The sequence below is a fragment of the Callorhinchus milii genome, unplaced genomic scaffold, assembly GCF_018977255.1.
Source record: "Callorhinchus milii isolate IMCB2004 unplaced genomic scaffold, IMCB_Cmil_1.0 Scaffold3, whole genome shotgun sequence".
Taxonomy (NCBI): Eukaryota; Metazoa; Chordata; class Chondrichthyes; order Chimaeriformes; family Callorhinchidae; genus Callorhinchus; species Callorhinchus milii.
Window position 1 is genome coordinate 77,320,602 of NW_024704744.1, and position 23,105 is coordinate 77,343,706.

Genomic DNA, 23,105 nt, shown 5'->3' on the forward strand with positions numbered 1-23,105 from the left:
GGGGGAGTGTGTGGGGGGGGGTGAGAGGGGGAGTGTGTGGGGGTGAGAAGGGGAGTGTGTGTGGGGGGAGTGAGAGGGGGAGTGTGTGGGGGGGGAGTGAGAGTGTGTGGGGGGGGAGTGAGAGTGTGTGGGGGGAGTGAGAGGGGGAGTGTATGTGTGGGGGGAGTGAGAGGGGGAGTGTGTGGGGGGTGAGAGGGGAGTGTGTGTGGTGGGGGGGAGTGAGAGGGGCAGTGTGTGTGTGGGGGGTGAGAAGGGGAGTGTGTGTGGGGGGAGTGATAGGGGAGTGTGTGGGGGGGGGTGAGAGGGGAGTGTGTGGGAGGGGGAGGGAGAGGGGGAGTGAGTGTGTGGGGGGGGGGGGTGAGAGGGGGAGTGTGTGGGGGAGTGAGAGGGGGAGTGTGTGTGGGGGGGAGTGAGAGGGGGAGTGAGTGTGTGGGGGTGAGTGAGAGGGGGAGTGTGTGGGGGGGGGAGTGAGAGGGGGAGTGTGTGTGTGGGGGTGAGAAGGGGAGTGTGTGTGTGTGGGGGTGAGAGGGGGAGTGTGTGGGGGGGGAGTGTGAGGGGGAGTGTGTGTGTGGGGGTGAGGGGGAGTGTGTGTGTGGGGGTGAGAAGGGGAGTGTGTGTGTGGGGGGGTGAGAGGTGAGAGGGGGAGTGTGTGTGTGGGGGTGAGAAGGGGAGTGTGTGTGTGGGGGGGTGAGAGGTGAGAGGGGGAGTGTGTGGGGGGAGTGAGAGGGGGAGTGTGTGTGTGTGGGGGTGAGAGGGGGAGTGTGTGTGGGGGGAGTGAGAGGGGGGAGTGTGTGTGTGTGGGGTGTGAGAGGGGGAGTGTGTGTGTGTGGGGGTGAGAGGGGAGTGTGTGGGGGGGGGGTGTGAGGGGGAGTGTGTGTGGTGGGGGTGAGAAGGGGAGTGTTGTGTGTGGGGGGGTGAGAGGTGAGAGGGGGAGTGTGTGGGGGGGTGAGAGGGGGAGTGTGTGTGTGTGGGGTGAGAGGGGGAGTGTGTGTGTGGGGGTGAGGGGGTAAGTATGTGGGGGGGGGGTCGGTGTATGGGGAGGGTATGTGCAAGTTTCCATGGCAATGGATGATACTTCCGGCTGCCTCGGGCGCGAGGAATTCTGGTCGGTTTCCCCGGCAACGGCAGCGCCGAGAGAGAGAGAGGGGGAGGGGAGAGCTCATCTCCCGTCACTGCCGCCTCAGCCGGTCAGTATCTAACCAATACCCCTCCACCCTGAGGGCTAACCACTACCCCTCCACCCTGAGGGCTAACCACTACCCCTCCACCCTGAGGACTAACCAATACCCCTCCACCCTGAGGACTAACCAATACCCCTCCACCCTGAGGGCTAACCAATACCCCTCCACCCTGAGGACTAACCAATACCCCTCCACCCTGAGGACTAACCAATACCCCTCCACCCTGAGGACTAACTAATACCCCCTCCACCCTGAGGACTAACCAATACCCCTCCACCCTGAGGACTAACCAATACCCCTCCACCCTGAGGACTAACCAATACCCCCTCCACCCTGAGGACTAACTAATACCCCCTCCACCCTGAGGACTAACCAATCCCCCCTCAACCCTGGAGACTAACCAATCCCGCTCCACTTCGGAGAAACTTGTTAATAAAACTCAGTTTCTGGGAATAAATAACTCTCACACCTTGGAACATATTTCTCCTTCTGCCTCAAGCCTTGGCTCTTTACCAACCTGCGCCTAATACTTTCCGGAATTAGGAAGCAGGATGCGTCCCTCCAGGGAGAGAGTGCACATTCCATTCCAACACTCTAGCTCCAGGATTTCTGTGTGTAAGGTGGGATGCGTGGTTTCCAGTTTCCAGACTGGAGATAAACCTAATTTCCACTCTTGAGGACAAAACTCTCTTCTACGCTATGGACAAGTCAGCAAGCAGCAGGTGGAATGAGTGTTACTGTACCTTATTCCATGGAATAAAATTTCTCCTTCCCTCCGATTATTCAACAATTTCAGAATATCTCAGTCAGTCGCACTCTGGCCTCTGTACTAGCAGATTGCGGTTTCAAGCCTCAAGTAGGAATTTGAACCTGATTCCATTGTAGTCCTGTATTGTTGGAGGTGTCATCCTACAGTGATACTTTAAACTATTGGGAAAGAGAATGGAGTGTCTTTTAGTGTCCAAGCCAAAGATTTTTTCTAGATAAAATAGATGTTTTTGAAACCTTGCTGTGCACATTTGCCTACAAATATTGTCGGAACACTTAGCAGCCATCCCTCTGAAATGGATTTCATTGTTTTGCTGTTATATGTGCTTTATTAAATATAAGGATAAATATTATAATTATTTTGTGTTATTAAAAATTTATTATCTGTCACTGAGGGCCTGACGCAATCTCTGCTGACCTCCCTCTTGCTTTATTGCCCTAGCCACCTACATTGAACCTCTGAAGATAATTAAATTCATCTCCATGACCTCCATGAGCAAGACAGCCACTGAAATGGACCAGCATAACCTCTCCCCAAGTTCAGATCCCAACAAGAACGCTGCTTCAGACCCCAGGAGGATGAGACGTATCATCGCTGAAGATCCTGAATGGTCCCTTGCCACTGTCCCCACACTTGTGGACCTCTGCCTCAACCATATTATAACAAACTTCGGAAGTAAGTGAAGCACCAAGGGGTTGGTTTGGACAAAGCAGGGAATTATCTCGGCATTGATATACTAACTAATGTTACTCAGTTCTCTCCCTCATTACCCACTGACTGGAGTCTCTCACTTCCTTCTCCATCATGGAGATATCTGTATGCTGCCTGGTATCTCTTGATCACCTCTTTTTCACTGTACACTGATTCGTGTCACTCAGTCCCCTCTACCTCACTGTATACTGGGTGATGTATCTCAGTCCCCTTTCCCTTAGGGAGATACTTACACACTACGCGTTTGAGGGATAACAGCCTTTTAGAAAACAAATCCAAAAATCTGGTAGCCCACTAATCAGCAGCATAAAGTACAGACCCAGTTCCTCAGATTTCATCACCCACAATGGAGAGAGGAGATCCACCTCTAGTACATCTCCCATGTGATAAATATCAAATCTGGAGTCCGGTATTGCAGTGGTTAGAACCCTCGGATGTGAGAGGACCTGAGTTCAATTCATGGGCAGGGTGAAAGCTTAGACATGTTTCCTTACTCCACACATCTGTGTTTACCTAGCGGTAAGTAGGAACCTGTTTGTTAGTCACTTGGTGAATCAGTTTCCAGGAGTAATAATCCCTCCAAAAAAAAATGTGGTCACTCACTCCACAACTGTTTGTGGGACATTGATGTGTGCAATTGCCTGCTGTGTTTTGCCCACAAAATACAGTCAGTTCACTTCAGAATATATTCTGTGAAACGCCTTTGAGATATCTCAATGACATGATAAGGCCCAATATCAAATGCAAGGATTCTTCTTCTTTTTAGTCATCTTATTATTATTATTATTGCTAGCCTTACCCGTTACAGCTACGCTTGCAACCAGTTTCATTTAATCGGCCTTCTCTCGTTTGGCATTTTTATTTGTCTTTGAAAGGCTTGATCTTCGCTTCTTCGGCATCTTTATCCCTTAAGGTTAAGAAAATGTGCTATTGAACTCGTTGGCATCCCTTGTTCACATATTTGCACATGTATCCTTTTGGGACTCCAGTGGGAGGACTCCTGGTTGGGAGGACTCCTGGCACTTCGTCTTTATTAGTATAAATAAATCTCTCTAGAAGGTGTGTGTGACCTCTGTCGCCACTTTGTTGCAAAATACCATGTATACCTTTTTGGGGGCTTAATTAAAGCATTTTTTAATATATTTTTTAATACAGCTTATCAATGATAGGCATTCCCCCCAAAACATATGCCCATGACGCTCTCCCATGCAAGACCTTTCCGATGAGGTTTAAATCATGTCTCTACATAAATCGGTTATTGCGTTCTTGGTAGACAAAGACATTTTTGCTTTATTAGTATAGAAGATTATCTGCAATCCCACTCTCTCTGATTTCCTATCCTTTACTTGCTTTTGTCTTTGATCTTGGGACACTCTGTCTTGGGCCCAGCAGACATGATGGGCTGGATTGCTCCCAGCAATTAATCTATCCGGTTAAATATCTATGTTTGTTCTCCAGGTAACCCCATCCTGAAAAGGCTGCTGAAACACCACAAAGAGAGAGTACTGGAAAAGATATCCACAGAGATTCCTATTCAGGTGACAGCCAACCTGGTGGGGGACGAGGGCTACTGGAGGCGGTGCTGCCTGGAATGCTGGGAGGTTTGTGACATGTCCAAACATGGCGGCAGCTGGAAGAGCATGTTTTTTGAGAGGCTCCTGAAGAACATCATTGAGCACTTCATCCCGGAGACCACAGACCAGGTGGTGATACTAGAGCTGGTGCCTCTTTGCAAGAACTATGTGAGAAGGCTGGAGATTTCTCAGCTTCTGCCGCCGGTCAAGCAGCTGCCCGAGGTGGAGGAGGACGACATCTCGGAGGTGGGAAGCAACAGCGAAACAAGCCTGGACCACTTTGATTTCAGTATGTTGCTGCCTAAGCTCCTGAAACTAGAGGAGCTGCACGTGACGTATGGGGTCAAAGACTGTGGGATGAATTTTGAATGGAGCATCTTTGAGTTCACCAACACCGACTGCCGTTTGCTGGCCAAGGCAATCAAAGCCTGCATCAGCCTGAAAGTCCTCAAGCTGACCCGCAACAAGATCGACGATGATAAACTGAGGGTCCTGATCAAGCACATGCTGGACCACCCGTCCCTGATGGAGCTGGATCTCTCGCACAACAAGATTGGAGACCGGGGGACCAGAGCCATAGCCAAGCTGGTGCTCAGTAGTAAGCTGGAGAAGATCGACCTATGCAACAATGAAATCAAGGCCCATGGAGCCAAGGCTCTATCCTACAAACTAAGGCGTTACACCACCCTGCGGTCGCTCAACCTCCGGCTAAACCAGATCGGTGATGACGGGGGACAAGCCATCGGACGTGCTCTCATCAAGTCTCCCACCCTGGAAGAGATTCACCTGGGGAGCAACGAACTGACGGAGCCCATGGCCATGGTTCTCTCCGAGGTCCTGGCCAAGAACAGTGTCCTGAAGTGCATCGACCTCTCCTGCAATAGCATTGGGCCTGTAAGTATTGTTGAAGTCCAAGGAGGGGATTATTGGTGGAGTGTAGGAATCGAGGAGAGCAAGATTTAGCGGGGTGCAGTAATAGTAGAATTCCCTAACATAGTGGTTAGCGTGCTCGCCTTGCAAGCGAGAGAACCTTGGTTCGATTATCGGGTGGGGCGAAACCTTAAGCAAGTTTCATTACTCCACACGGCTCTGTTTACCTAACAGTACGTAGTCAATTGGCAGATCGTTTTCTGGGGGTAATAATCCCTTCAAAAAATAATAATAATGATAATTTGGTCACTCAATCCACAACTGTTTGTGTGACATTGCTGTGCGCAATTTGTTGTCATGTTTCGTCCACAAAATATAGTCAATTCACTTTACAATATATTCTGTGAAGCACTTTGTGGCATCTTAATAACTTGATATGGCACTATCTCAAATGATAGGCCACGCTGTTATGTCACTATCTGACATTTCGGGTTTAAAAGAATTGTTGAATTTTCTTCCTGATTGTAAGAGCACAGAAACAGGAGGATGCTATTAACAACAACAAATTACATTTGTATAGCGACTTTCACATCGGGAGGACGTCCCAAGGTATAGGACAGTCATGGATTTGTGACCTTGGCTTATTAAGCCACCAAACCTTCCTTGCTCCCATTATCCCACCCTTTCTCCCTTACTTCCTAAGAATCTAGCTAGCCAGCTCCTTTTGTACCACGTAATCACCACAATAAACTCCGTACCCCTATCACCACAATAAACTCCGTACCCAGTTCTAGCCAGACTCCACTGGCTCCCTATCACCAAACAGATCGATTTCAGGATCCTCTCACTCATCTTTAAATCCCTTCATGCCCTGGCACCTCCCTACCTCTCCGACCTGCTTACTCCCTAACCCACTATGCGTTGCCTCCACTCAACTGACTTTAACCTCCTGTTTGTCCATCATGCCCTCCACTCCACCATTGGTGGCCACTATAACCCAAACTCTGGAACAATCATCCTCAAACCCTCCACCTTGCCCTCTCCTTCCCCTTGTTCAAGTCGCGTCTGAAGACCTTCCTCTTCGATCGTGCTTACGGTCACTGCCCCCGTCCCCCCACCATTATCAAGCACTCTTAGTGAAGGGCGCTATGTAAATGCAAGTTATTGTTGTTTTGAATATCCCTCAACCTCTCTACGTCACCAATGACAGCTGTGCTTTCAGCCACTAACCCCTGACCCTCTGGAACTCCCTGCCTCAATCCCTCTGCTTTGCCTCCTCTTTGTCTGTCTTCAGATCACATCCCGGGCCTACATTCTCTGCCCATGCCTACGTTCACCTCTCCTTTTTCTCCTCAGCTCAGTGTCACACAACACCATTATTAATTGCTTCAAGATGCTAACCTGCGTGAAGGATGCTATATAAATGCAAGGTGTTGTTCAATTGACTACTCATCTCGATTACTCACCTACTAGTGCAAAATTGTTGGATGCAAATTAGTTGCTGCATTTGCCTCCGTAAGATTCACTTCATTTGTTGAGAATTGGATAATAAACCCGGGGAGACATGATGGAGGACAAACAACGATATTGAGAGTAATTGGATGTCAGGTGAAGGCAGGATTGAGTGTAACTGTTATGTTTCCTTTACCCGCGCTCCCCACACCCTTCCTGATTCACGCATAAAAAGTGATCATTGGGTGAGCTACCATTGGTCATTTGGTGCATATAGCAGGATTCAGTGTCTTCAGGGAAGCTCTCTGATGTTTCTTTAAAATCACTGTATCAGTGCGTAATCCCAGTGTAATAATAATAATAATAATAATAATACATGCATTTGTATAGTGCCCTATTGTCGTTGAGACGTCTCAAAGCGCTTCACAGAATACACTGTAAAGTGAATTGACTGTATTTTGGGAGTGAAACGCGGCAGCTAATTGTGTGCAGCATTGTCCTACAAACAGCCATGGATTGTGTGACCAAATTATTGGGGGGTTATTTTTGGAGGGATTATTACACCCGGAAAGCGATCCACCAATCGACTAACAACCAGGTGCCTACTTACTGCTAGGTAAACAGAGTAAGGAAACTAACCTATGGTTTCGCCCCACCCGGGAATCAAACATGGGTCCTCTCACTTGCGAGACAAGTGCTCTAATCAATACAGGAAGGACAAGTATAGCAAGTGACCTCTTGGTTCAATCCTGCATCTGTTTTGCTCGGTTAGGATGGTGGGAAGCAGCTGCAGGAGGGCATTGCGAAGAACAGAACCCTGCTGAAATTTGACCTGCGACTGACAGAGATCAATCAAGAGACAGAATACTTCATCAATCAGGTACTCTACAACAACCAGGAGCGAGTGCGGGAGGACATGTGCAAGCAGAAACTTGTGAAAGCCACAAACTCATCTACCACCGACGCCCCATACTCCATTTAATCACCAACCCACTCCTCCTTCCAGAAAACTTCCAGAAACAAGTGAGAGTGAGTTCATCGGATCATTTTGGGCTTTTCTTGTTTTCTTCTTTACTTCCCCCCCCACCTCCTCCTGTTACAGATGTAACAACCCCTGTTTGGGTCAGCTCCATCATTTTAATTTCTTGAGGTGAGGGCTAATTCTACATTAAATATGTATTACTTATTGCCAGGTTATCATCCCTTTTGCAGATTGTATTATTAAGTTATCATGGTTTCACTCTGCCCAGTGATTCAGAAAAAGGGTCCCTCTCTCTACAGCCATTTCAAAGAAATGTTCCCCTGGTTATCTTGCCTTATGCCCCAGCACCTCACTATTTCTCCGACATCCTCGATCAGATAACTCAGGCCCTGCACATGCCCTTTCTCACCCACATCACCATTGGGGGCCGAACTTTCCGATCATGTGCCTTTATCCTCTGTCCTGCCTTAAAACCGACCTCTTCGACCATGCCAATGTCAGTGCTTTCCCCCTCTACCCTCCCCCCCCCGCCCCCCCACCTGTCTGTAAATTGCTGAGACATTCTTCTATGTGAGGGCACGCTATATAAATGCAAGCTGTTGTATATTCCCTCTCTAAATTCAAATGAATTGACAACTCATTGTTGTGAGTGCGAAGTTACAGGCATAGATTAGCTGCTGTGTTTGCCTTGTCTAACAACATTCCCTTCATTTCTAATCAGTTTTATTTTCATGGTCACCTCCTCCCTCCCCCCGATTCGGCATCAGGCTCCTTCATTGTCAAATGCTCCGAGACAAGTTGTTGTTGTAAAACACTTGCCTAGAGATGTTTCATTTACGTGAAACAAGCTGTATAAGTCTAAATTTAATTGGGGGGAAGAGGAGAAAAGTGCTGAGACATTGTTTGTGCTGCCCTAGGTTGGGTTACTGAGTGTTTGGAAGTCTTTCATTTCCTCCCAAACTGACCCTAGAGCTTTATTCCTCTCCCCCCATCCATGATTGGTCTGAATACTGTAAAAATTCCCCTCACTTAGCATCCTGTCTCTGCTTTCAAAATCCTCCTAAAAACAACCTCAACCATGCTTTCAGTCACCTTCCTCTTATCTGCCCTTCCCACCTTGCCTGCAATACACAGCAGCCAGTCAAACACTTTGAGACTTTCTAAGCCTTGAAATTCACATATTCACTGCTGGGCCCCTTTGAAAGCCTGAGGTCTCCACAATTTTCTGCATTGCATACACACACATTTTTCAAGTTATAGGGGACGGGGAAACTTAGGCTAGTTTCCTTACTCCACACGCCTCTGTTTACCAAGCAGTAAGTAAGAACCTGGTTGTTAGTCGATTGGCATTTTGCTTTCCAGGGGTAATAATCCCTTCAAATAAAATTATTTTAAAATAATAATTTGGTCGCTCAACCACGACTCTTTTGTGGGACACTGCTCTGCGCAATTGGCTGCTGCGTTTTGCCCACAAAATAGTCGATCCCCTTTAATCTCCTTAAAGCGTTTGTGTCACTCTTAACTATTTTTCTGCTGATCCTTTGCTGCAAAGATAGTTTGTGTTTCCACTGTGAGTCCTGGTCAAACAGTGGCTCTAATTTGGGTGTATGTTAATTAGGCAGAATTTACAATAGCTCATAGATCATCTACTACATTCCTGGCCTTTTTGGTGTTGCTTATTGAGCCTTGTTCCAAGCATTCCACTTCTAACCTTTTCCATTTTGCCAGATGCATATTTCCACATTGTTCTGTTTTTCCAAACACTGAAATCCGATTAAATGTATTATTGGAGGTAGATAATTGAAACAAACTGATAATCGTGGCTCTACTGTGGAGTCCTGTAGCTCAGTGGTTAGAACACTCGCTTTGCAAGCGAGAGACCTGAGTTCAATTCCAGGCAGAGGGCGAAACCTTGGGCAAGTTTCCTTACTCCACACAGAGCCTAATAATAATCCCTCCAAAACCAAAAACAATAATAAATTGGTCATTTTCAATCTACGACTGTTTGTGGGACATTGCTGTGCGCAATTGGCTGCCGCGTTCGCCCACAAATATACAGTCAATTCACTTTACAGTATATTCTGTGAAGCGCTTTGGGACGTCCTCCCGACGTGAAAAGTGCTATATCAAATGCAAGGATTATTATTATTATTATTTACAATATATTCTGTAAAGCGCTTTGAGACACAATAAGGTGTTATATCAAATGCAAGGATTATTGTTATGAAGGGGGGTGGTGAGTCCGTGCTACTCTATAATGCAGACAAGTTCAATTCAAACAGAAGGTGCTTTATTCTCAGCTTGCTACAGTAGTACAGCCCAAAATTGGGAGAAACTGGCTCTTTTACATACATTTTGTGTTTTAGCAACCCACCCTCCACCCCAGACTGGATTAGCTCCATCCCACCCCACATTCCGTGGAAGTGCTTTGTGTTCATCCCGAACCCTCTCTCCCCTCCCACTCCCAACTCCCCCCCCATCACAGTTCTGTGTAAGAGATTCAAGCTGTGTGATGGGACTCTGCACAGTGCTCGTTCGCAGAGATACAACCAACAAGGGCCAGACGCACATATACAGACGTGTATCCCTCTCCTCCATCCCTTTCCCCTTTCCCAACCCATTTGTATTTCTGAGGGACATTCAGATTCTGTATAAATATCATCTACATGACAGCAAAACCATTGAACAGTCAAAGAACGCGTGTATCACTCATACTGAAGTGATAGATAACGGAGACGATTTTCCTACAGATACAGCCAATGTCTGCTAACAAAGCAATGAATCAGGTCAATAGGCAGTAGCCCATCAGATTAGCAAAATAGTTTAGCACCCAATTCATCCATGGTACCTACCTTCCAAAAGATTGTGAGCCCAGTTGGCTATCTGTTTTTCGGTGATAATGTTTTCAAAATGTTTTGCAGGCTTTTGTTTTGGGCAGTCAGGTAAGCCAGCCGCCTCAATATGGCAAGTCTAGAAAATGACTTCCCATTCAAATCCCCCCCCCCCTCCAATTGACTTCATAAAATGGAAATGATTGAACTTGCAGATACATGTCAATCAAGTTGTTGCTTCATATTACCATCATGCCCATTAACAATGGCACCCACTGAAAGAAAGACGATCACAAGGCATGTTACACAAAGCAGTGACGACCAAGCTTGATCCGCACTTTAGATTGAAGTCTGCAGCAAATTGTTCCACACAAAATATTTTGGCCGATATGTTAAATCACAAACCCAACCTGCTTAGCTTTGTGCTGAAGTTCTTCACCCTATTGTGTTTTTTTTGTTTGAAAGAGCGCACTCTAATAATCACAGTGAATGATCCACATAACCTATCAAAGTCACACAGGTTATCAAAGAAGTCCTTGGAGAGGTCTTGAAGAGAATACATTCCTTAAGTTGTTGAGCTGAACAGTCTGAAGCATTAGTTAACAGTAGACATTGCACTATTGGATAGTCACCGAGGAAGGGAATCATGAAGCTATCACACAGTCTGGCATTTATATATCAATATATATTGTGGGGTTGCATAGGTGTGAAATCCATTTTGCCCACTGTTTCATGGACCCTTTTCTAGGTAGATGCATCAGAATGGGCTTTGCAGTTATGTAGCTTCGCAGCAGAGATGCACAAAGAATATTTGACTTGGATTTCCAATGTCCATTGAAATTCAGCTGAAGATTCTTACTGTGAAACAAGGAATCAAGTTGTGGCTGTTGAGAAGTGGAGAAAATGGTTTTATTCATCTGTTGACCTGGAGATTTGTTCTGGAGTCGTTCTGTCACTGAGATCTCACTTTGTGGTTTCCCTTTTATCCAAGATTGTAGTTCTAAATCCGTTCAGAACTCTGCAGCCCATATCTTCTGCTGTACTAGGCTGTTCTCACCCCTGTTCTCAAGTGGAACAACTACAAGATCCTCAGACTGACCATCAGAAGTCTCCACTAATTTTCCTACATGAAAGATATGTGAACATTGTTACTGTTTTCTTTTTATTTCCTCCATTCTCAGATTACTTTCAGATACAGTGAGGCAGCAGGCACAGATTCAGATGTTAGAAGGGCAAGTTTTGAACCGACACTAGGATGTATTTCGTTACACAGGTGGGCACTGACTCCTGGAATGGGGTTAACATGAAGGGTGATCAAGGCTGGGTGCTGGACACACTTGAGAAGTGCTTTGATGCTGAATAGGCAGATGTGTATTCTGGAAGGAAGGATGTAGGTATTCTGGAAGGATGAGATCAAATGGTCAAGAACTTTCTTCATCTGCACCTTTTTTTTGAGATGATATTCCTAAATTATAGAACTTTTCAATGATAAACCATAAACTCTTTCCAGCTTTATGACTTGCTTGTGGACCTACATCTGAATGCCTGGTATTTTTTCACTCTAGTTCCCAATACATATCTTACTTAATATCTTATAACAAGGTAAATTGCTGAACCACCTCTTTAAAATGGGTACTTAGAAAACATAAGGACATCCTGATACCATTCAGTCAGCCCAACACAGTTGGTGACATTGATCTCTGGGTCAGAAGGTTGTTGGTTCAATCTCCCAAGTGTTTGAGCTCACAGGCTAATTGCAGTGCATTCTAATGGAGCACTATATTGTCGGAGTAGCAATTCTATTAAACTGAGATCCTGCCTGCCTATTTAGGTAGACATTAAAGATTTGGCGATGCTGCTGGAAAACAGAAGGGAATTTATCTTGGTATTTTAGCCAACAATCCACCAGATTAATTGGTCATTCACCCTGTGGTAATTTGTGGAACCTTGGTGGTGCAAATGGCTGCCTTTTTGTCACCAAAAACCGTGTCTGCAGTTATCAGTAACTACTTGTGAGGCGCTTTGAGATGTTTCAATGTAATAAGGCGCTATATAAAAATGTGAGTTCTTTTTGTTTCACTTGGTCCTCCTTTAGCCCATGGCTATGTGAAGGAAAGAAGTAAAATCTAGTAAAGTTGATTCCTCCAAATTTTACAATCCAGGGTAGTGTGGTACAAGCAGTTGAACTTGTGTCCCATCACTCTCGTGCCTTGGGAGTTGAGGTACAGATCAGCCATGATCTAATTAGAATGGCGAAACAGGCTCGAGAGTCTGAATGGCCTACTCCTGTGTTACTTGTTGGTTCTTCAATAGATTGTATTTCTGCCGGCTCAAAGTGAGTTGTAAATTTCCATTGGTGTGGTTAGTGTGAAGGATTATCACTGCATCCATTCTCTTCACCCTGCTCGACACAATGATGGAAGCTCGCGTTGAAGGCAGGCATGGTACAAGTGGAATGGTACAGATTCGCAGCTCTCCTCCACCCTCTCCCGCTTACTGGGGCATCCTGCCCAGAAACTTCTTATCGGAGCCAGCGTTCAACAATGAGAAAAACTCCGAATTGTTGAAATGATGGATTTAAGGACCTTGGCCTCTTCCCTTTGAAAATGTTCAACAACAGTCGTGGTTTCATAAAAATAAATTCCATGGGCATCATGACCTGAGTGGCCCATTCTACATCCAGTTGGTTGGTTGTCGTTGTGAGTTCATAGTCCCTCTATGCAATTGGCAAGCCCCTGTGTGGGGTGACTCCAGGGCACACGATCCATTGGTTTTACAGCGATGTCTCAATGCACGAACCATTTCTGCTGCAGTGCCTATGGTCATGGTGCAGGCAACCTTCGTTGCGATGGACTATGAGGACTGGGAAGTAAAGGGCATCCTGGTAGGGAGGTGGCTCCTCCTCGACCTGGACCTGGCTGGAGAGGCAGCGGGTTTGCTCATTGGGGCAACCAGCCTCCTGCAGGCTCCCACTGCTGCTCCTCCAGAAGCAGCTCCTGCGGGAGCCATGCAGCCTCCCCAGGGAGAAGCGGCTCCCGCTCAGCGGGATGCGGGGAGAGCTGCCACAGATGCTCAGTCCGCTGCGGGAAAAGATGGAGGCGCTGCTCATGGCCCGGTGACACCGCTCACAGTTCCGCCGATACCTGCCGTAACCGCAGAGGGTGTAGCCATTGCAGCCGGAGAGCCCGACCAGGTCCATGAGCACCGCCTCAGAGTAACTGGGCACCAACTGCTGGTTGGAGCGGATGTGCCACTCCAGTTCTGTGCTGTCCACCGTGTTGACCCGGGGGATGCGCCTGAAGTACGGCCTGTCCTCCCCCGGCGTGGAGGGGACATAGTCGAAGCCAAATAGCTTCTCCACGTGGTAGTGGGCAAAGGCGGTGTGGTACTCCACCAACACCCGGAGAGGCCACGAGAGGGTCAGGAAGGCAGCCACCCAGAAGGCTCGATGGGACACGTACCAGGGCAGGCGGTCAGGGTCCCCGAATGTGATCATGTACTCCTTGAACTCGACGTTCTTGAGGTGCATACCCTCCCTGGCCTCCATGTAGTCGTCGAGGCCCTCGTTCTCGGTGAAGAAGCGGGCGCGCTGGGTCAGGTAGGAGTTCTCGGATTCCATGTTGGCGAAGCTGAAGCATTTGGTGAAACGGAATTTAGTGGCCGTCCCTTCTTCCAGGCCGGTCAGCTCCCTGGAGACGTCCTTGACCCCGCAGTTGGAGTAGTCGAACTCTGCCTCAGCTACATGGGTGCTGACCCTCTCATGGTAGACCTGAGTTGTGGTGTAAGCATCACCATTGCGGTAGCGGGTCACCTGTCTGGACCGGCGCACATAGTGGTAGCTTATGGCCTTCCACCAGATGCAGGGCGTAGATTGCTGCATCCTCTCCACATGCTCATACACGCTCTCCACATCCACCTTATACTGGAGCTCGTTCCTGGTATGACTGTGCCAGCACTCCACAAGATAGACCACATACAGCATGACCAGGAAGGCCAACGGTATGTAGACATAGCCATCGGAACAAGGGCTGTCATGGTACATCATGGACCTTCCCTTGTAGGCGCTATCAAAGGTCAGCCTGGTCACCTTGGTCACATGACACCAAGTCATGGCTCCCAGACAACCATACATCAGAAGCGAGAGCGTGAGACACTTCCAATGTGATTCTCGGCACAGGGACTGGCTCAGGGACTGCTTCACTGGACGCTGCTGCTGAAATGGAATTCCCACCCATTCCGAAGGAAAAAACACAGGGAAAAGAAAGTCAATGACTAACAAGCTTTCACACTCAGCTGTCAACATCAGTTCAGAAGCTTGGCTCAGGGCTCAGTTGGTAGCATGCACTCCCTTCTCTGGGTGGGTCAGAAGTTTGTGGGTTCAAGCCCCACATCGGGACTTGAGCTCACAGTCTAGGCTGGTGCTCCAGTGCAATACAAAGGGTAGTACTGCATTGTCGGAGGTGCGATTCTTCAGATGAGATATTAAACTGAAGTGCCATCTGCCCGACTTAAAAGATCCTGGAACATGGAACTAGAGAGAGGCTTGGAATTTCTCCAGCCAACACTCCTCCAACATAACTGATCATTCACTGCTTGGTGGTTTATAGGTACTTGCTGTACACAAGCTGTTTGTCAGCCTGGTTCAGTCGCTAACACTCCTGCCCCTGAGTCAGAAGGTTGTGGGTTTGCGGTTAGGAATTTGTATAGTCTAGGCTGACACATGCTGTGCTGGGGATGTGCAGCAATGTTGGAGGATGGGTCATTAAACTGAGGTCCTATCTGCCTGTTTAGCTGGACATTAAAGTTATGGCACTATTCAAAAAGAGAAGGGAGTATCTCCCGATGTCCTGGCCAACAATCCCCTAAGGAAAATGGTCAATCATTTCATGGCTGTTTGTGGGAAATTACTGTGTGCAAATTGGCTACCAAGTTTGCCGACAAAATATAGAGTTGTTACACTTTCCGGTATATCCTGTGAAACCCTTTGCAACTTCCTTCTGATGTGAAAGGCACTATACAAAATGTAAGGATTATTATTATAAAATGGGCTCAACGTTTGCCAACAAAAACACAGTCACTTATCTGTGAAGCATTTTGAAATATTTTGGTGTGATAAGGTGCTATGAAAAGAAAGTTCTTTCTTTGATTCTTCCACGCTCCTACCCCATCTACCATCTCAACCCCCATTCTCTCGCCAACTTGTACCTGCAGGACATCCCTCACCCTTTCCACCTGACCGTAGGCACCTGAGTGTTTAGCCATGATGTTCCCGCTCATTGGAACTCCCCCCAAAATATCTCTCATCCTTTCTATTGTGGAGTCCTGTAGCGTAGTGGTTAGCGCACTCGCCTTGCAAGCGTGAGGCCCCAGCTTACCGGGCAAAAGAAACCTCAGGCAAGTGTCCTTACTCCACATGCCTCTGTTTACCTTACAGTAAGTAGGAATCTGGTTGTTAGTCGATTACCAGATCCTTTCCCTACAAATCAAATTAATAATAATTTGGTCACTCAGTCCACGACTGCTGTGCCAATTGGCTGCCGCATTTCACTCACAAAATATTCAGTCAATTCACTTTACAATATATCCTGTGAAGTGCTTTGAGACTTCTCAACAACACAATATCAAATGCAAGGAATATTATTATTATATTATTATTATAAAATCCTTTGCATTTTCAAAGCCTTTCTAGAAAACTGACCTATTCAATTGCATATTTGGTCAACTCCCTTCTCCCCCTATTTCCCACTTTGCTCAGAATTTCACTCTGTCTATGCAATGTGCTTCAAGATGTTATTGTGCATGTATAAGTACAAGCTTCTGCTTTTAGTATAGCAAATGCACAAATGTGGATAGATACTTGACAAGTAAGGGTTATGGGGAAAATGTGGAGAAGTGGGATTAAAAGATCTAATAAACCGAATGAAGTGATCTGATGAGCTGAAGGACCCCCTCCAGGTCTTAAAACTGGACCACAGGATAAATCAAAGCTACATTTGAATTACATAATGAGTTTATTGGCTGAAGGGACTTGTGGGATGATAGATGAGTCTCCAGACGCCAATGAATTTGCAATTGACCAGCCACACATTCAGATGTAATTGGCAGAAACTCAGTGGAGAGGCTTGGTGGGGGGTAAGGCAGTGATTAAAAATTAGAACAGAGAACTCCAGGTTCATTCTCCATTTAGTGCCCAAGTTAGCTACAACATGTGTTAGACCCAGAGTAAAGCCCTTCCAGGTCACCTATAACATGGGTTAGATACAGATTAAAGCTTCCTCTACACCGTCCAATCTAGCACTCCCAGGTCAGTCACAGCATGGGTTAGATACAGAGTAAAGCTCCCTCTAAACTCGCCTCGCAAGGTTCGATTCCTGGGCGAAACCCTACTCCACGCACCTGTTTACCTAGCAGTAAGTAGAAACCCAGTTGTTAGTCGATTGGTGGATCGCTTTTTGGGGGTAATAATCCCTCAAAATAAATGTGGTCACTCAATCTTTGACTGTTTGTAGGACACTGCTGTGTGCTCTTGGCTACTGCGTTTCGCCCATGAGAATTAATTTTACAGTATATTCGGTGAAGCGATTTGAGATGTCTCAACGATAAGGTGCTTTATCAAATGCAAGGATTATTATTATAATAAACTGTCTCATCCAGCACTTCCAGGATAACTACAGCACAAATATAGAGTAAAACTCCATGGACACTGTTTCATCTAGAAACAACAATAGTTAGCTGGATGGGCCAAGTGTAGGAGCTCTGTATTTTTGTACCTGACTGGGGAGTGCTGGATTTTGACACAAAAGCATTCCATTCCCTGGAGCTGACTTCCTTCACCTTGATGAGACTAAACATAGTGGTGAAAAAAATAAGAACACAAGTTACAGGGAGGGAATTCCTTTCACTGAGGCTGGTTGGGGACTTGCTGTGTGATTGCACAACAGCAATAACTTGCACTTATATAGCACCCTCCATGCAGGGTAGCATCTCAGACCGCTTGGCTACTGCATTCACTCACTGCAAGTCCTTAGCATCTACACAGTGTCCCCAGGTAACCCAAGCAGTAGCTGCTATTTCTCCCTGTTATTGGGGAAGTCAAGAGTTTCCACCTGCTCTCAAATTAACTCCATGGGCCACTGGGGACATGGTGTCTCACTTCTGCCTACCTTCCTCCTTTGAATTGTTTCTCTTATTCAATCCTCTCTTTCTGCTTCCATTCCTTTGTATCTATCCATTTTGCTTCCCTCTATCCACACCCACACCAAGCCCCATTTCTACCGCACTTTGATAACCTCTGTGCAAGTTAAATCGGGGATGATTAATAAGAGAACCCAGGCTTCAAAAGCTTGTTCAAAAAATTATAAAGTGCACGGCATTAATTGAAAGGTTGTAGCATGGATAGAAGATTGGAAAGGATAGAAAATAAAGAGTGGTTGTTATTCAGGATGGAGAGAGGAAAATAGTGATGTTCCCCAGGGGTAATGCTTTTCTCCAGTTAAATAATCTATAAGGACCACAGTTTCACCAAGAGACTGGAAGAATAGGACCTATTTTCACTTCACTTCATGGTTGTTTGTGGGACATTTATTTCTGTGCGCAAATTAGATGCTGTGGTTTGCTCACAAAACACAAAGTCACTGCACTTTACAGTATATCCTGTGAATATAATAATAATCCTTGTATTTGATATAGCTCCTTATCACATCATTGAAACATCTCAAAGTGCTTCACAGGATATACTGTAAAGTGGATTGATATTTCGAGTATTTTGTGGGTGAAACATGGCAGCCAATTGTGCACAGCAATGCCTCAGCAATGGAGTGAGTGATTAATTTTATTGGGGGTGGGAGGGGGGGGGGNAATTGTTGGCCAAGACAACTTCAATTTGGGGGATTTGAAGAACTGTGTGGTGTCCTCCTGACGTGAAGATGCTGTACCAGATGTGAGGATTTTTCTTTTTCCTGACACAGAAAATTTAGCAGAAACCTGATAAAGGTCTTTAAAATTATGGGGTGTTTTAATATAGTTGATGAGAAATTATTTTCGCTGGTCGGTGAGTCAGTGACTAGAGGGCATCAATTTAAAATAATTACTAAAGGAGTAAAAAGTGTGTGTGGGGGGGGCGGAGGGTGTCAGACATATCTATATTAGCTTTCAAGAGGAAATTAGATAGAAATTTAAACATAAGTAATTCACAGTGGTATGGGAAATGATCTTTTAAGAGCCATCATGGACACAATGGGGCTGAAAGACCTTTTTCTGTGCTATTAATTTGGGGCCTATTGGTAATATATAAGGCGTGCAATTTCAATGTTTCACCAAGAGACTTGAGGAACTGGGCCTATTTTCAATTCAATGCACCAGTTTGATTCCTGGGGTGGGGGGCAAAACCTTAGGCAAGTTTCCTTAAACCACACGCCTCTGTTTACCTAGCAGTAAGTAAGAACCCGGTTGTTAATCCAGTGGCAGATCGCTTTCCGGGGGTAATAATCCCTCCAAAAAAAAATGTGGTAGCATTCAATCCACGACTGTTTGTGTGACACTGCTGTGCGCAATTGGCTACTGCATTTCTTCCACAAAACACAGTCAATCCACTTTACAACATATTCTGTGAAGCACTTTGAGACATTTCAGCGACATGATAAGACACTATATCAAATGCAAGGAGTATTATTATTATTATATCTTCTAGCTGAACAGCTCTAAGGCCCGGCTGGGTTTTGATGTCACATGTGACAAGACATTCATGGGACTGACTCCCCGTGTATAGCAATTACCAGTCTAGGGGCAGAAGTTCTCTGTAGGTTAACAGAAATATTCACTTCTCCTTTCCCTCCATCCTTTCAAAGAAGCGGCATCTTCACTGTTCTGAAATGTATTTGACAAGCCAGTTCTTGTACATTCACCAATACACATTAATGCCAATGAAAGACATCACTTAGAATCAAAATGATAGAACTGCAAAACACAGATGCACATTCAGCCAATGATGCTTGTGCCAACTCTCTGAAAGAGGTATGTATCTAGTCCCATTTGCATTTAATCAAGGAAGTACATTTATGCACATCGTTGACTGTTCAGCGCTTTGAGACGTCCTACCGACGTGAAAGGCAATATAAATGTAATTTGTTGTCCCATTCCCCTGCCTTTCCCCCTTACTCTATTTTATATATTTCCTTTTCAAATATTTGTCTAATTCCTTTTTAAAAGCTGTTATGTATTCTGTTTGAAGCACAATTTTTGGTCTAGTGTTCCACATCCCTAATCTTCGGTGTAATTTTTTTTAATCACATTATTAAAACCTCTCATGACTTTGAATGCCTCCATCAGGTTTCCTTTCAATCTTCCCTGGTTCTGGTAAAAAGAGCCCCAGTTTCCAGTCTCTTCTCATAAATAATGCCTCTCATTCCTGGACTCAACCTGATGTGTGACGTTTTAATGAGCAAATGCCACCTGTCCTCCTCCCTAAACAAAATTGTGGGATTGATTTTGTGATATTTCTTAATTAAAAATCTATGAGGAAATAATGCAGATTGACATTACTATCCCTTCTGTATCTCTTTTTCCATCTATTTGCATTTTATTTAAATAAATTATCTAAATTAGACCTTATATTTATACAACAGCAACTTGCATTTATATATCGCCCTTCACGTAGGATAATGCCTCAAAGCGGAATGCCTTTCACATAAAACAAATGTCTGAAAAAGCTTCACAACTTATATTCGTAGAGCACCTTTCACATAAAAGAAACATCTTGAAGCACTGCACAATTTGCATTTAGACAGCGCCTTTCGTATAAAAGAAATGGCTAGAAGGGCTTTATAAATATTTGAATAATTAGAAATGAAATGAATGTTGTTTTATATATATAGGCAAACATGGCAGCTGATCTCTGCTAGCAACATTTCACACAATAATAAGATGAGCAGACGATTATTCAGATATTTTTGTTGGTGGGGGGGTGAATCTCAATAAGGGATAATAGCCAGGACATCGGGGGTGGGGGCTGGGAACACTTTTCTCTGAAATAGCAGCACAGAATCTTTTAACATCCGCCTGAAGGCAGAAGGGACCTCAGTTAAGGCTCGTTTAGAAAAGGGAATGACAATCTAGAATAAATGAAAGTTGGATTAAATATAGCATCTTATCATGTCAAAACATCTCAGCACTGAACAAAAAGAGTTACTATTAAGTGTAATGAATGTTGATAAACAGAACAGTCAGTGACCAACTCTCCCCAGGTGTGGAGATGTGGTTGTTCAGCACTAGGGCTTCCCAGTGACCATTGGTTGCAATTGTCCCTTTAACAAAACAACAACTTGCATTTGTACAGCGCTTCTCGTGCAGCGTAGCGTCCCAGAGGGCTTGACAATGGCGTGCCACGATGCCGAGCCGGGGGGAGGTGACCGTAGGCACGATCGAAGAGGAAGATCTTCAGGCGTGACCTGAAGATGGGGAAGGAGGGGGCAAGGCGGAGGGATAGAGTGAGAGTGTTCCAAAGTTTCGGGGCTTAGTAGCTGAAAGCACAGCACCCATTGGCAATTCTCATTAACCCATTGACACCGCCCCTTTAACCCATTGGTACCTCCTCTTTAACACATTAATACCTCCTCTTTTACCCACCTGCACTTTTTCTTTAACTCAGTGACAACACCCTCTTATGTGTGAGCTCAAATTGCCCTGGTGGGTGAATTAATGTTGGTGTGACCAAAGTTTGGCTCCTGGTGACTCTGGGCTAAAGCTCTGGGGATCAACGCACCCGTCACTGATTCCATGTGTGCACCAACACCAGCCACAACCTCCCTTCCCTGTCCACACAACAATTTCACTATACACTAAATTTTGTCAAGCGTTTTGAGACATCCTTCCAACGTGAAAGGCTCTACATCAAATGCAAGGATTATTATTGTTTACAATTGAACTTCGCACATGGGGAAAGGGGAGGGAGGGGAGGGGGAGGGAAGCAGAAGGAGGAGTCCAAGAAATACGGACCAAGATCCTATTTAACCGAAAAATCTTTACAAATCCTCATGGACTTCCGAATGCTGACCTGTGTGACCGTGTAATCAGGCAGATGCCAACTTTTATATGGGGAAAGCATTAATAATAAGAAAAAATAATTGAATCACTCAATCCATGTCTGTTTGTGGGACACTGCTGTGTGCAATTGGCTGCTGCGTTTCACCGACAAAATACACAGTCAATTCACTTTACAGTATATTCTGTGAAGCGCTTTGAGATGTCTCGACGACGTGATAAGGCGCCATATCAAATGCAAGGGCTATTATTGTTATGGGGAGGGGGCAACTACGTTTTAACTCCTGATATCTGAGAGGGGGTGGGGCCGGGGTGGCGGGGGGGGGAGAAAGAAAGTGCATCATAACCATAACACCGTAACCGGTGTTTCAATCCAACTCACCTCCTCTCTGATGCTCTCCGTCTCCTCGTCGGGTACCGGACTGCTCTCGGTAACCGCTGCTGGTGACATGGCGCGTCTGCTGCCCGCCCGCCCGCCCTCCCTCCCTCCGCTCAAAACACGCACGCCGGCACGCTACCCCTGACCACCGTCACCGCCAACGCCCCCGCCCCCGGGATGGGTGCCAGTCAGCCTCCGACCCCGCGATCCCGCAATCAAACCATCCCCGTCTCCCTGCCCGGGGGAATAAGGGCCCGAGGACCCTATCGGACAACCAACCCGCCCAACTGAGACTCAGAAAGGCAGTTGCCAAACACATCACCCCCTCCACCCACTCCGCTCCCCTCTTGCCCCCTTACCCCCCCCAAAACACACAGCACTCTCCCCTCCCCCAACCCCCCCCCCACCCCACCCAGAGGGGTGGAGAGAATCGCACCCACCCCACCCAACACTCAGACCTTCATCCAGGTCCAAGGTGCTGTGCTGTCCTCTCTAGACCTGTCGGATCAGCTGAGTGCCCCAGTGATGCCCACACCGCCAGCGGTTGCTCCCATCCTCCCGGCTGCCCGGCATTAACGCCTCCTGCAGCTTTTGCTGCATTCCTACCAGAGCTGCTGTCATCACATCTTCGGGGAGAGAGAGAGAGAGAGAGAGGGAGAGAGGGAAGAGTTTTATTCGTTTATTTTTTTTTTGCAAAAGGCAAACCCCAACCCCAACAGCTTTTCCGACACAAAAAAAAAGCACATCACATTCTCAGGTGCTGTGATGAGCCAAACCCCCTCCTCCCCATCCTCTCGCTCACTGTTGCAACCTTACCTCTCCCCCCCCACCCCACCCCACCCCCTGCCTCTCTCCCTCTCTCTCTCTCTCTCTATTTTTCTCACTCCTCTCTTTCTCCCTCTGGTGGGAAGGCAAAGTTATGCTGTTATCTCTCTCTCTCTCTCTCTGTGTGTGTGTGTGTGTGTGTGTGAATCTCTCTCGTTCTCTCTACGTTGCTTTCTGTGTTCATTTGCATCGAGTCTGTATCTCTGTCTGTCTCTAACACACACACACACACACACACATATACACTCCCTGTCACTTGCTGTGTTCATTCCAGTGGAGGAGGGAGAGGGGTGTGTGTGTGTGTGTGTGTGTGTCTCTCTCTCTGTCTCTCTGTGTCTGGCTCTTTCACTGGTTCCTCACCACAGAAAGGTTTATTAAGCAGATCGATTAACACATTTCAAATCTATGCACATCGACAGCTGGACACACACACACACACACACACACACAGATTGATGTTATCAATCACTCTTTCATTTAAAAAAAATTGCTAC

The 23,105-nt window shown here is 46.2% G+C and overlaps 2 protein-coding genes across 2 annotated transcripts; one reads left to right on the plus strand and one right to left on the minus strand.

The window, feature by feature from the left end:
• The first annotated feature begins 1,132 nt into the window (after positions 1–1,132).
• On the plus strand, positions 1,133–7,688 carry tcte1 (t-complex-associated-testis-expressed 1). The gene is made up of 4 exons (XM_042333477.1): positions 1,133–1,187; positions 2,392–2,625; positions 4,120–5,129; positions 7,330–7,688. Exons 2-4 carry the CDS (start codon positions 2,433–2,435, stop codon positions 7,537–7,539), a joined length of 1,413 nt encoding a protein of 470 aa, XP_042189411.1. The 5' UTR covers positions 1,133–1,187; positions 2,392–2,432; the 3' UTR covers positions 7,540–7,688.
• A 5,455-nt stretch (positions 7,689–13,143) lies between these two features.
• Positions 13,144–21,858, minus strand: tmem151ba (transmembrane protein 151Ba). The gene is made up of 2 exons (XM_007898212.1): positions 21,790–21,858; positions 13,144–14,580 (listed from the first exon to the last, which is right to left on the minus strand). Exons 1-2 carry the CDS (start codon positions 21,856–21,858, stop codon positions 13,144–13,146), a joined length of 1,506 nt encoding a protein of 501 aa, XP_007896403.1.
• Between the last annotated feature and the right edge of the window lie 1,247 nt (positions 21,859–23,105).

Coding starts and splice junctions, on each gene's coding strand:
- tcte1 (XM_042333477.1), top strand. CDS start 2,433: ATGACCTCCATGAGCAAGACAGCCACTGAAATGGACCAGCATAACCTC. Junction 2,626..4,119: donor TATTATAACAAACTTCGGAA/GTAAGTGAAGCA, acceptor TTTGTTCTCCAG/GTAACCCCATCCTGAAAAGG. Junction 5,130..7,329: donor CCTGCAATAGCATTGGGCCT/GTAAGTATTGTT, acceptor TTGCTCGGTTAG/GATGGTGGGAAGCAGCTGCA.
- tmem151ba (XM_007898212.1), bottom strand. CDS start 21,858: ATGTCACCAGCAGCGGTTACCGAGAGCAGTCCGGTACCCGACGAGGAG. Junction 14,581..21,789: donor CGGAGAGCATCAGAGAGGAG/GTGAGTTGGATT, acceptor CCATTTCAGCAG/CAGCGTCCAGTGAAGCAGTC.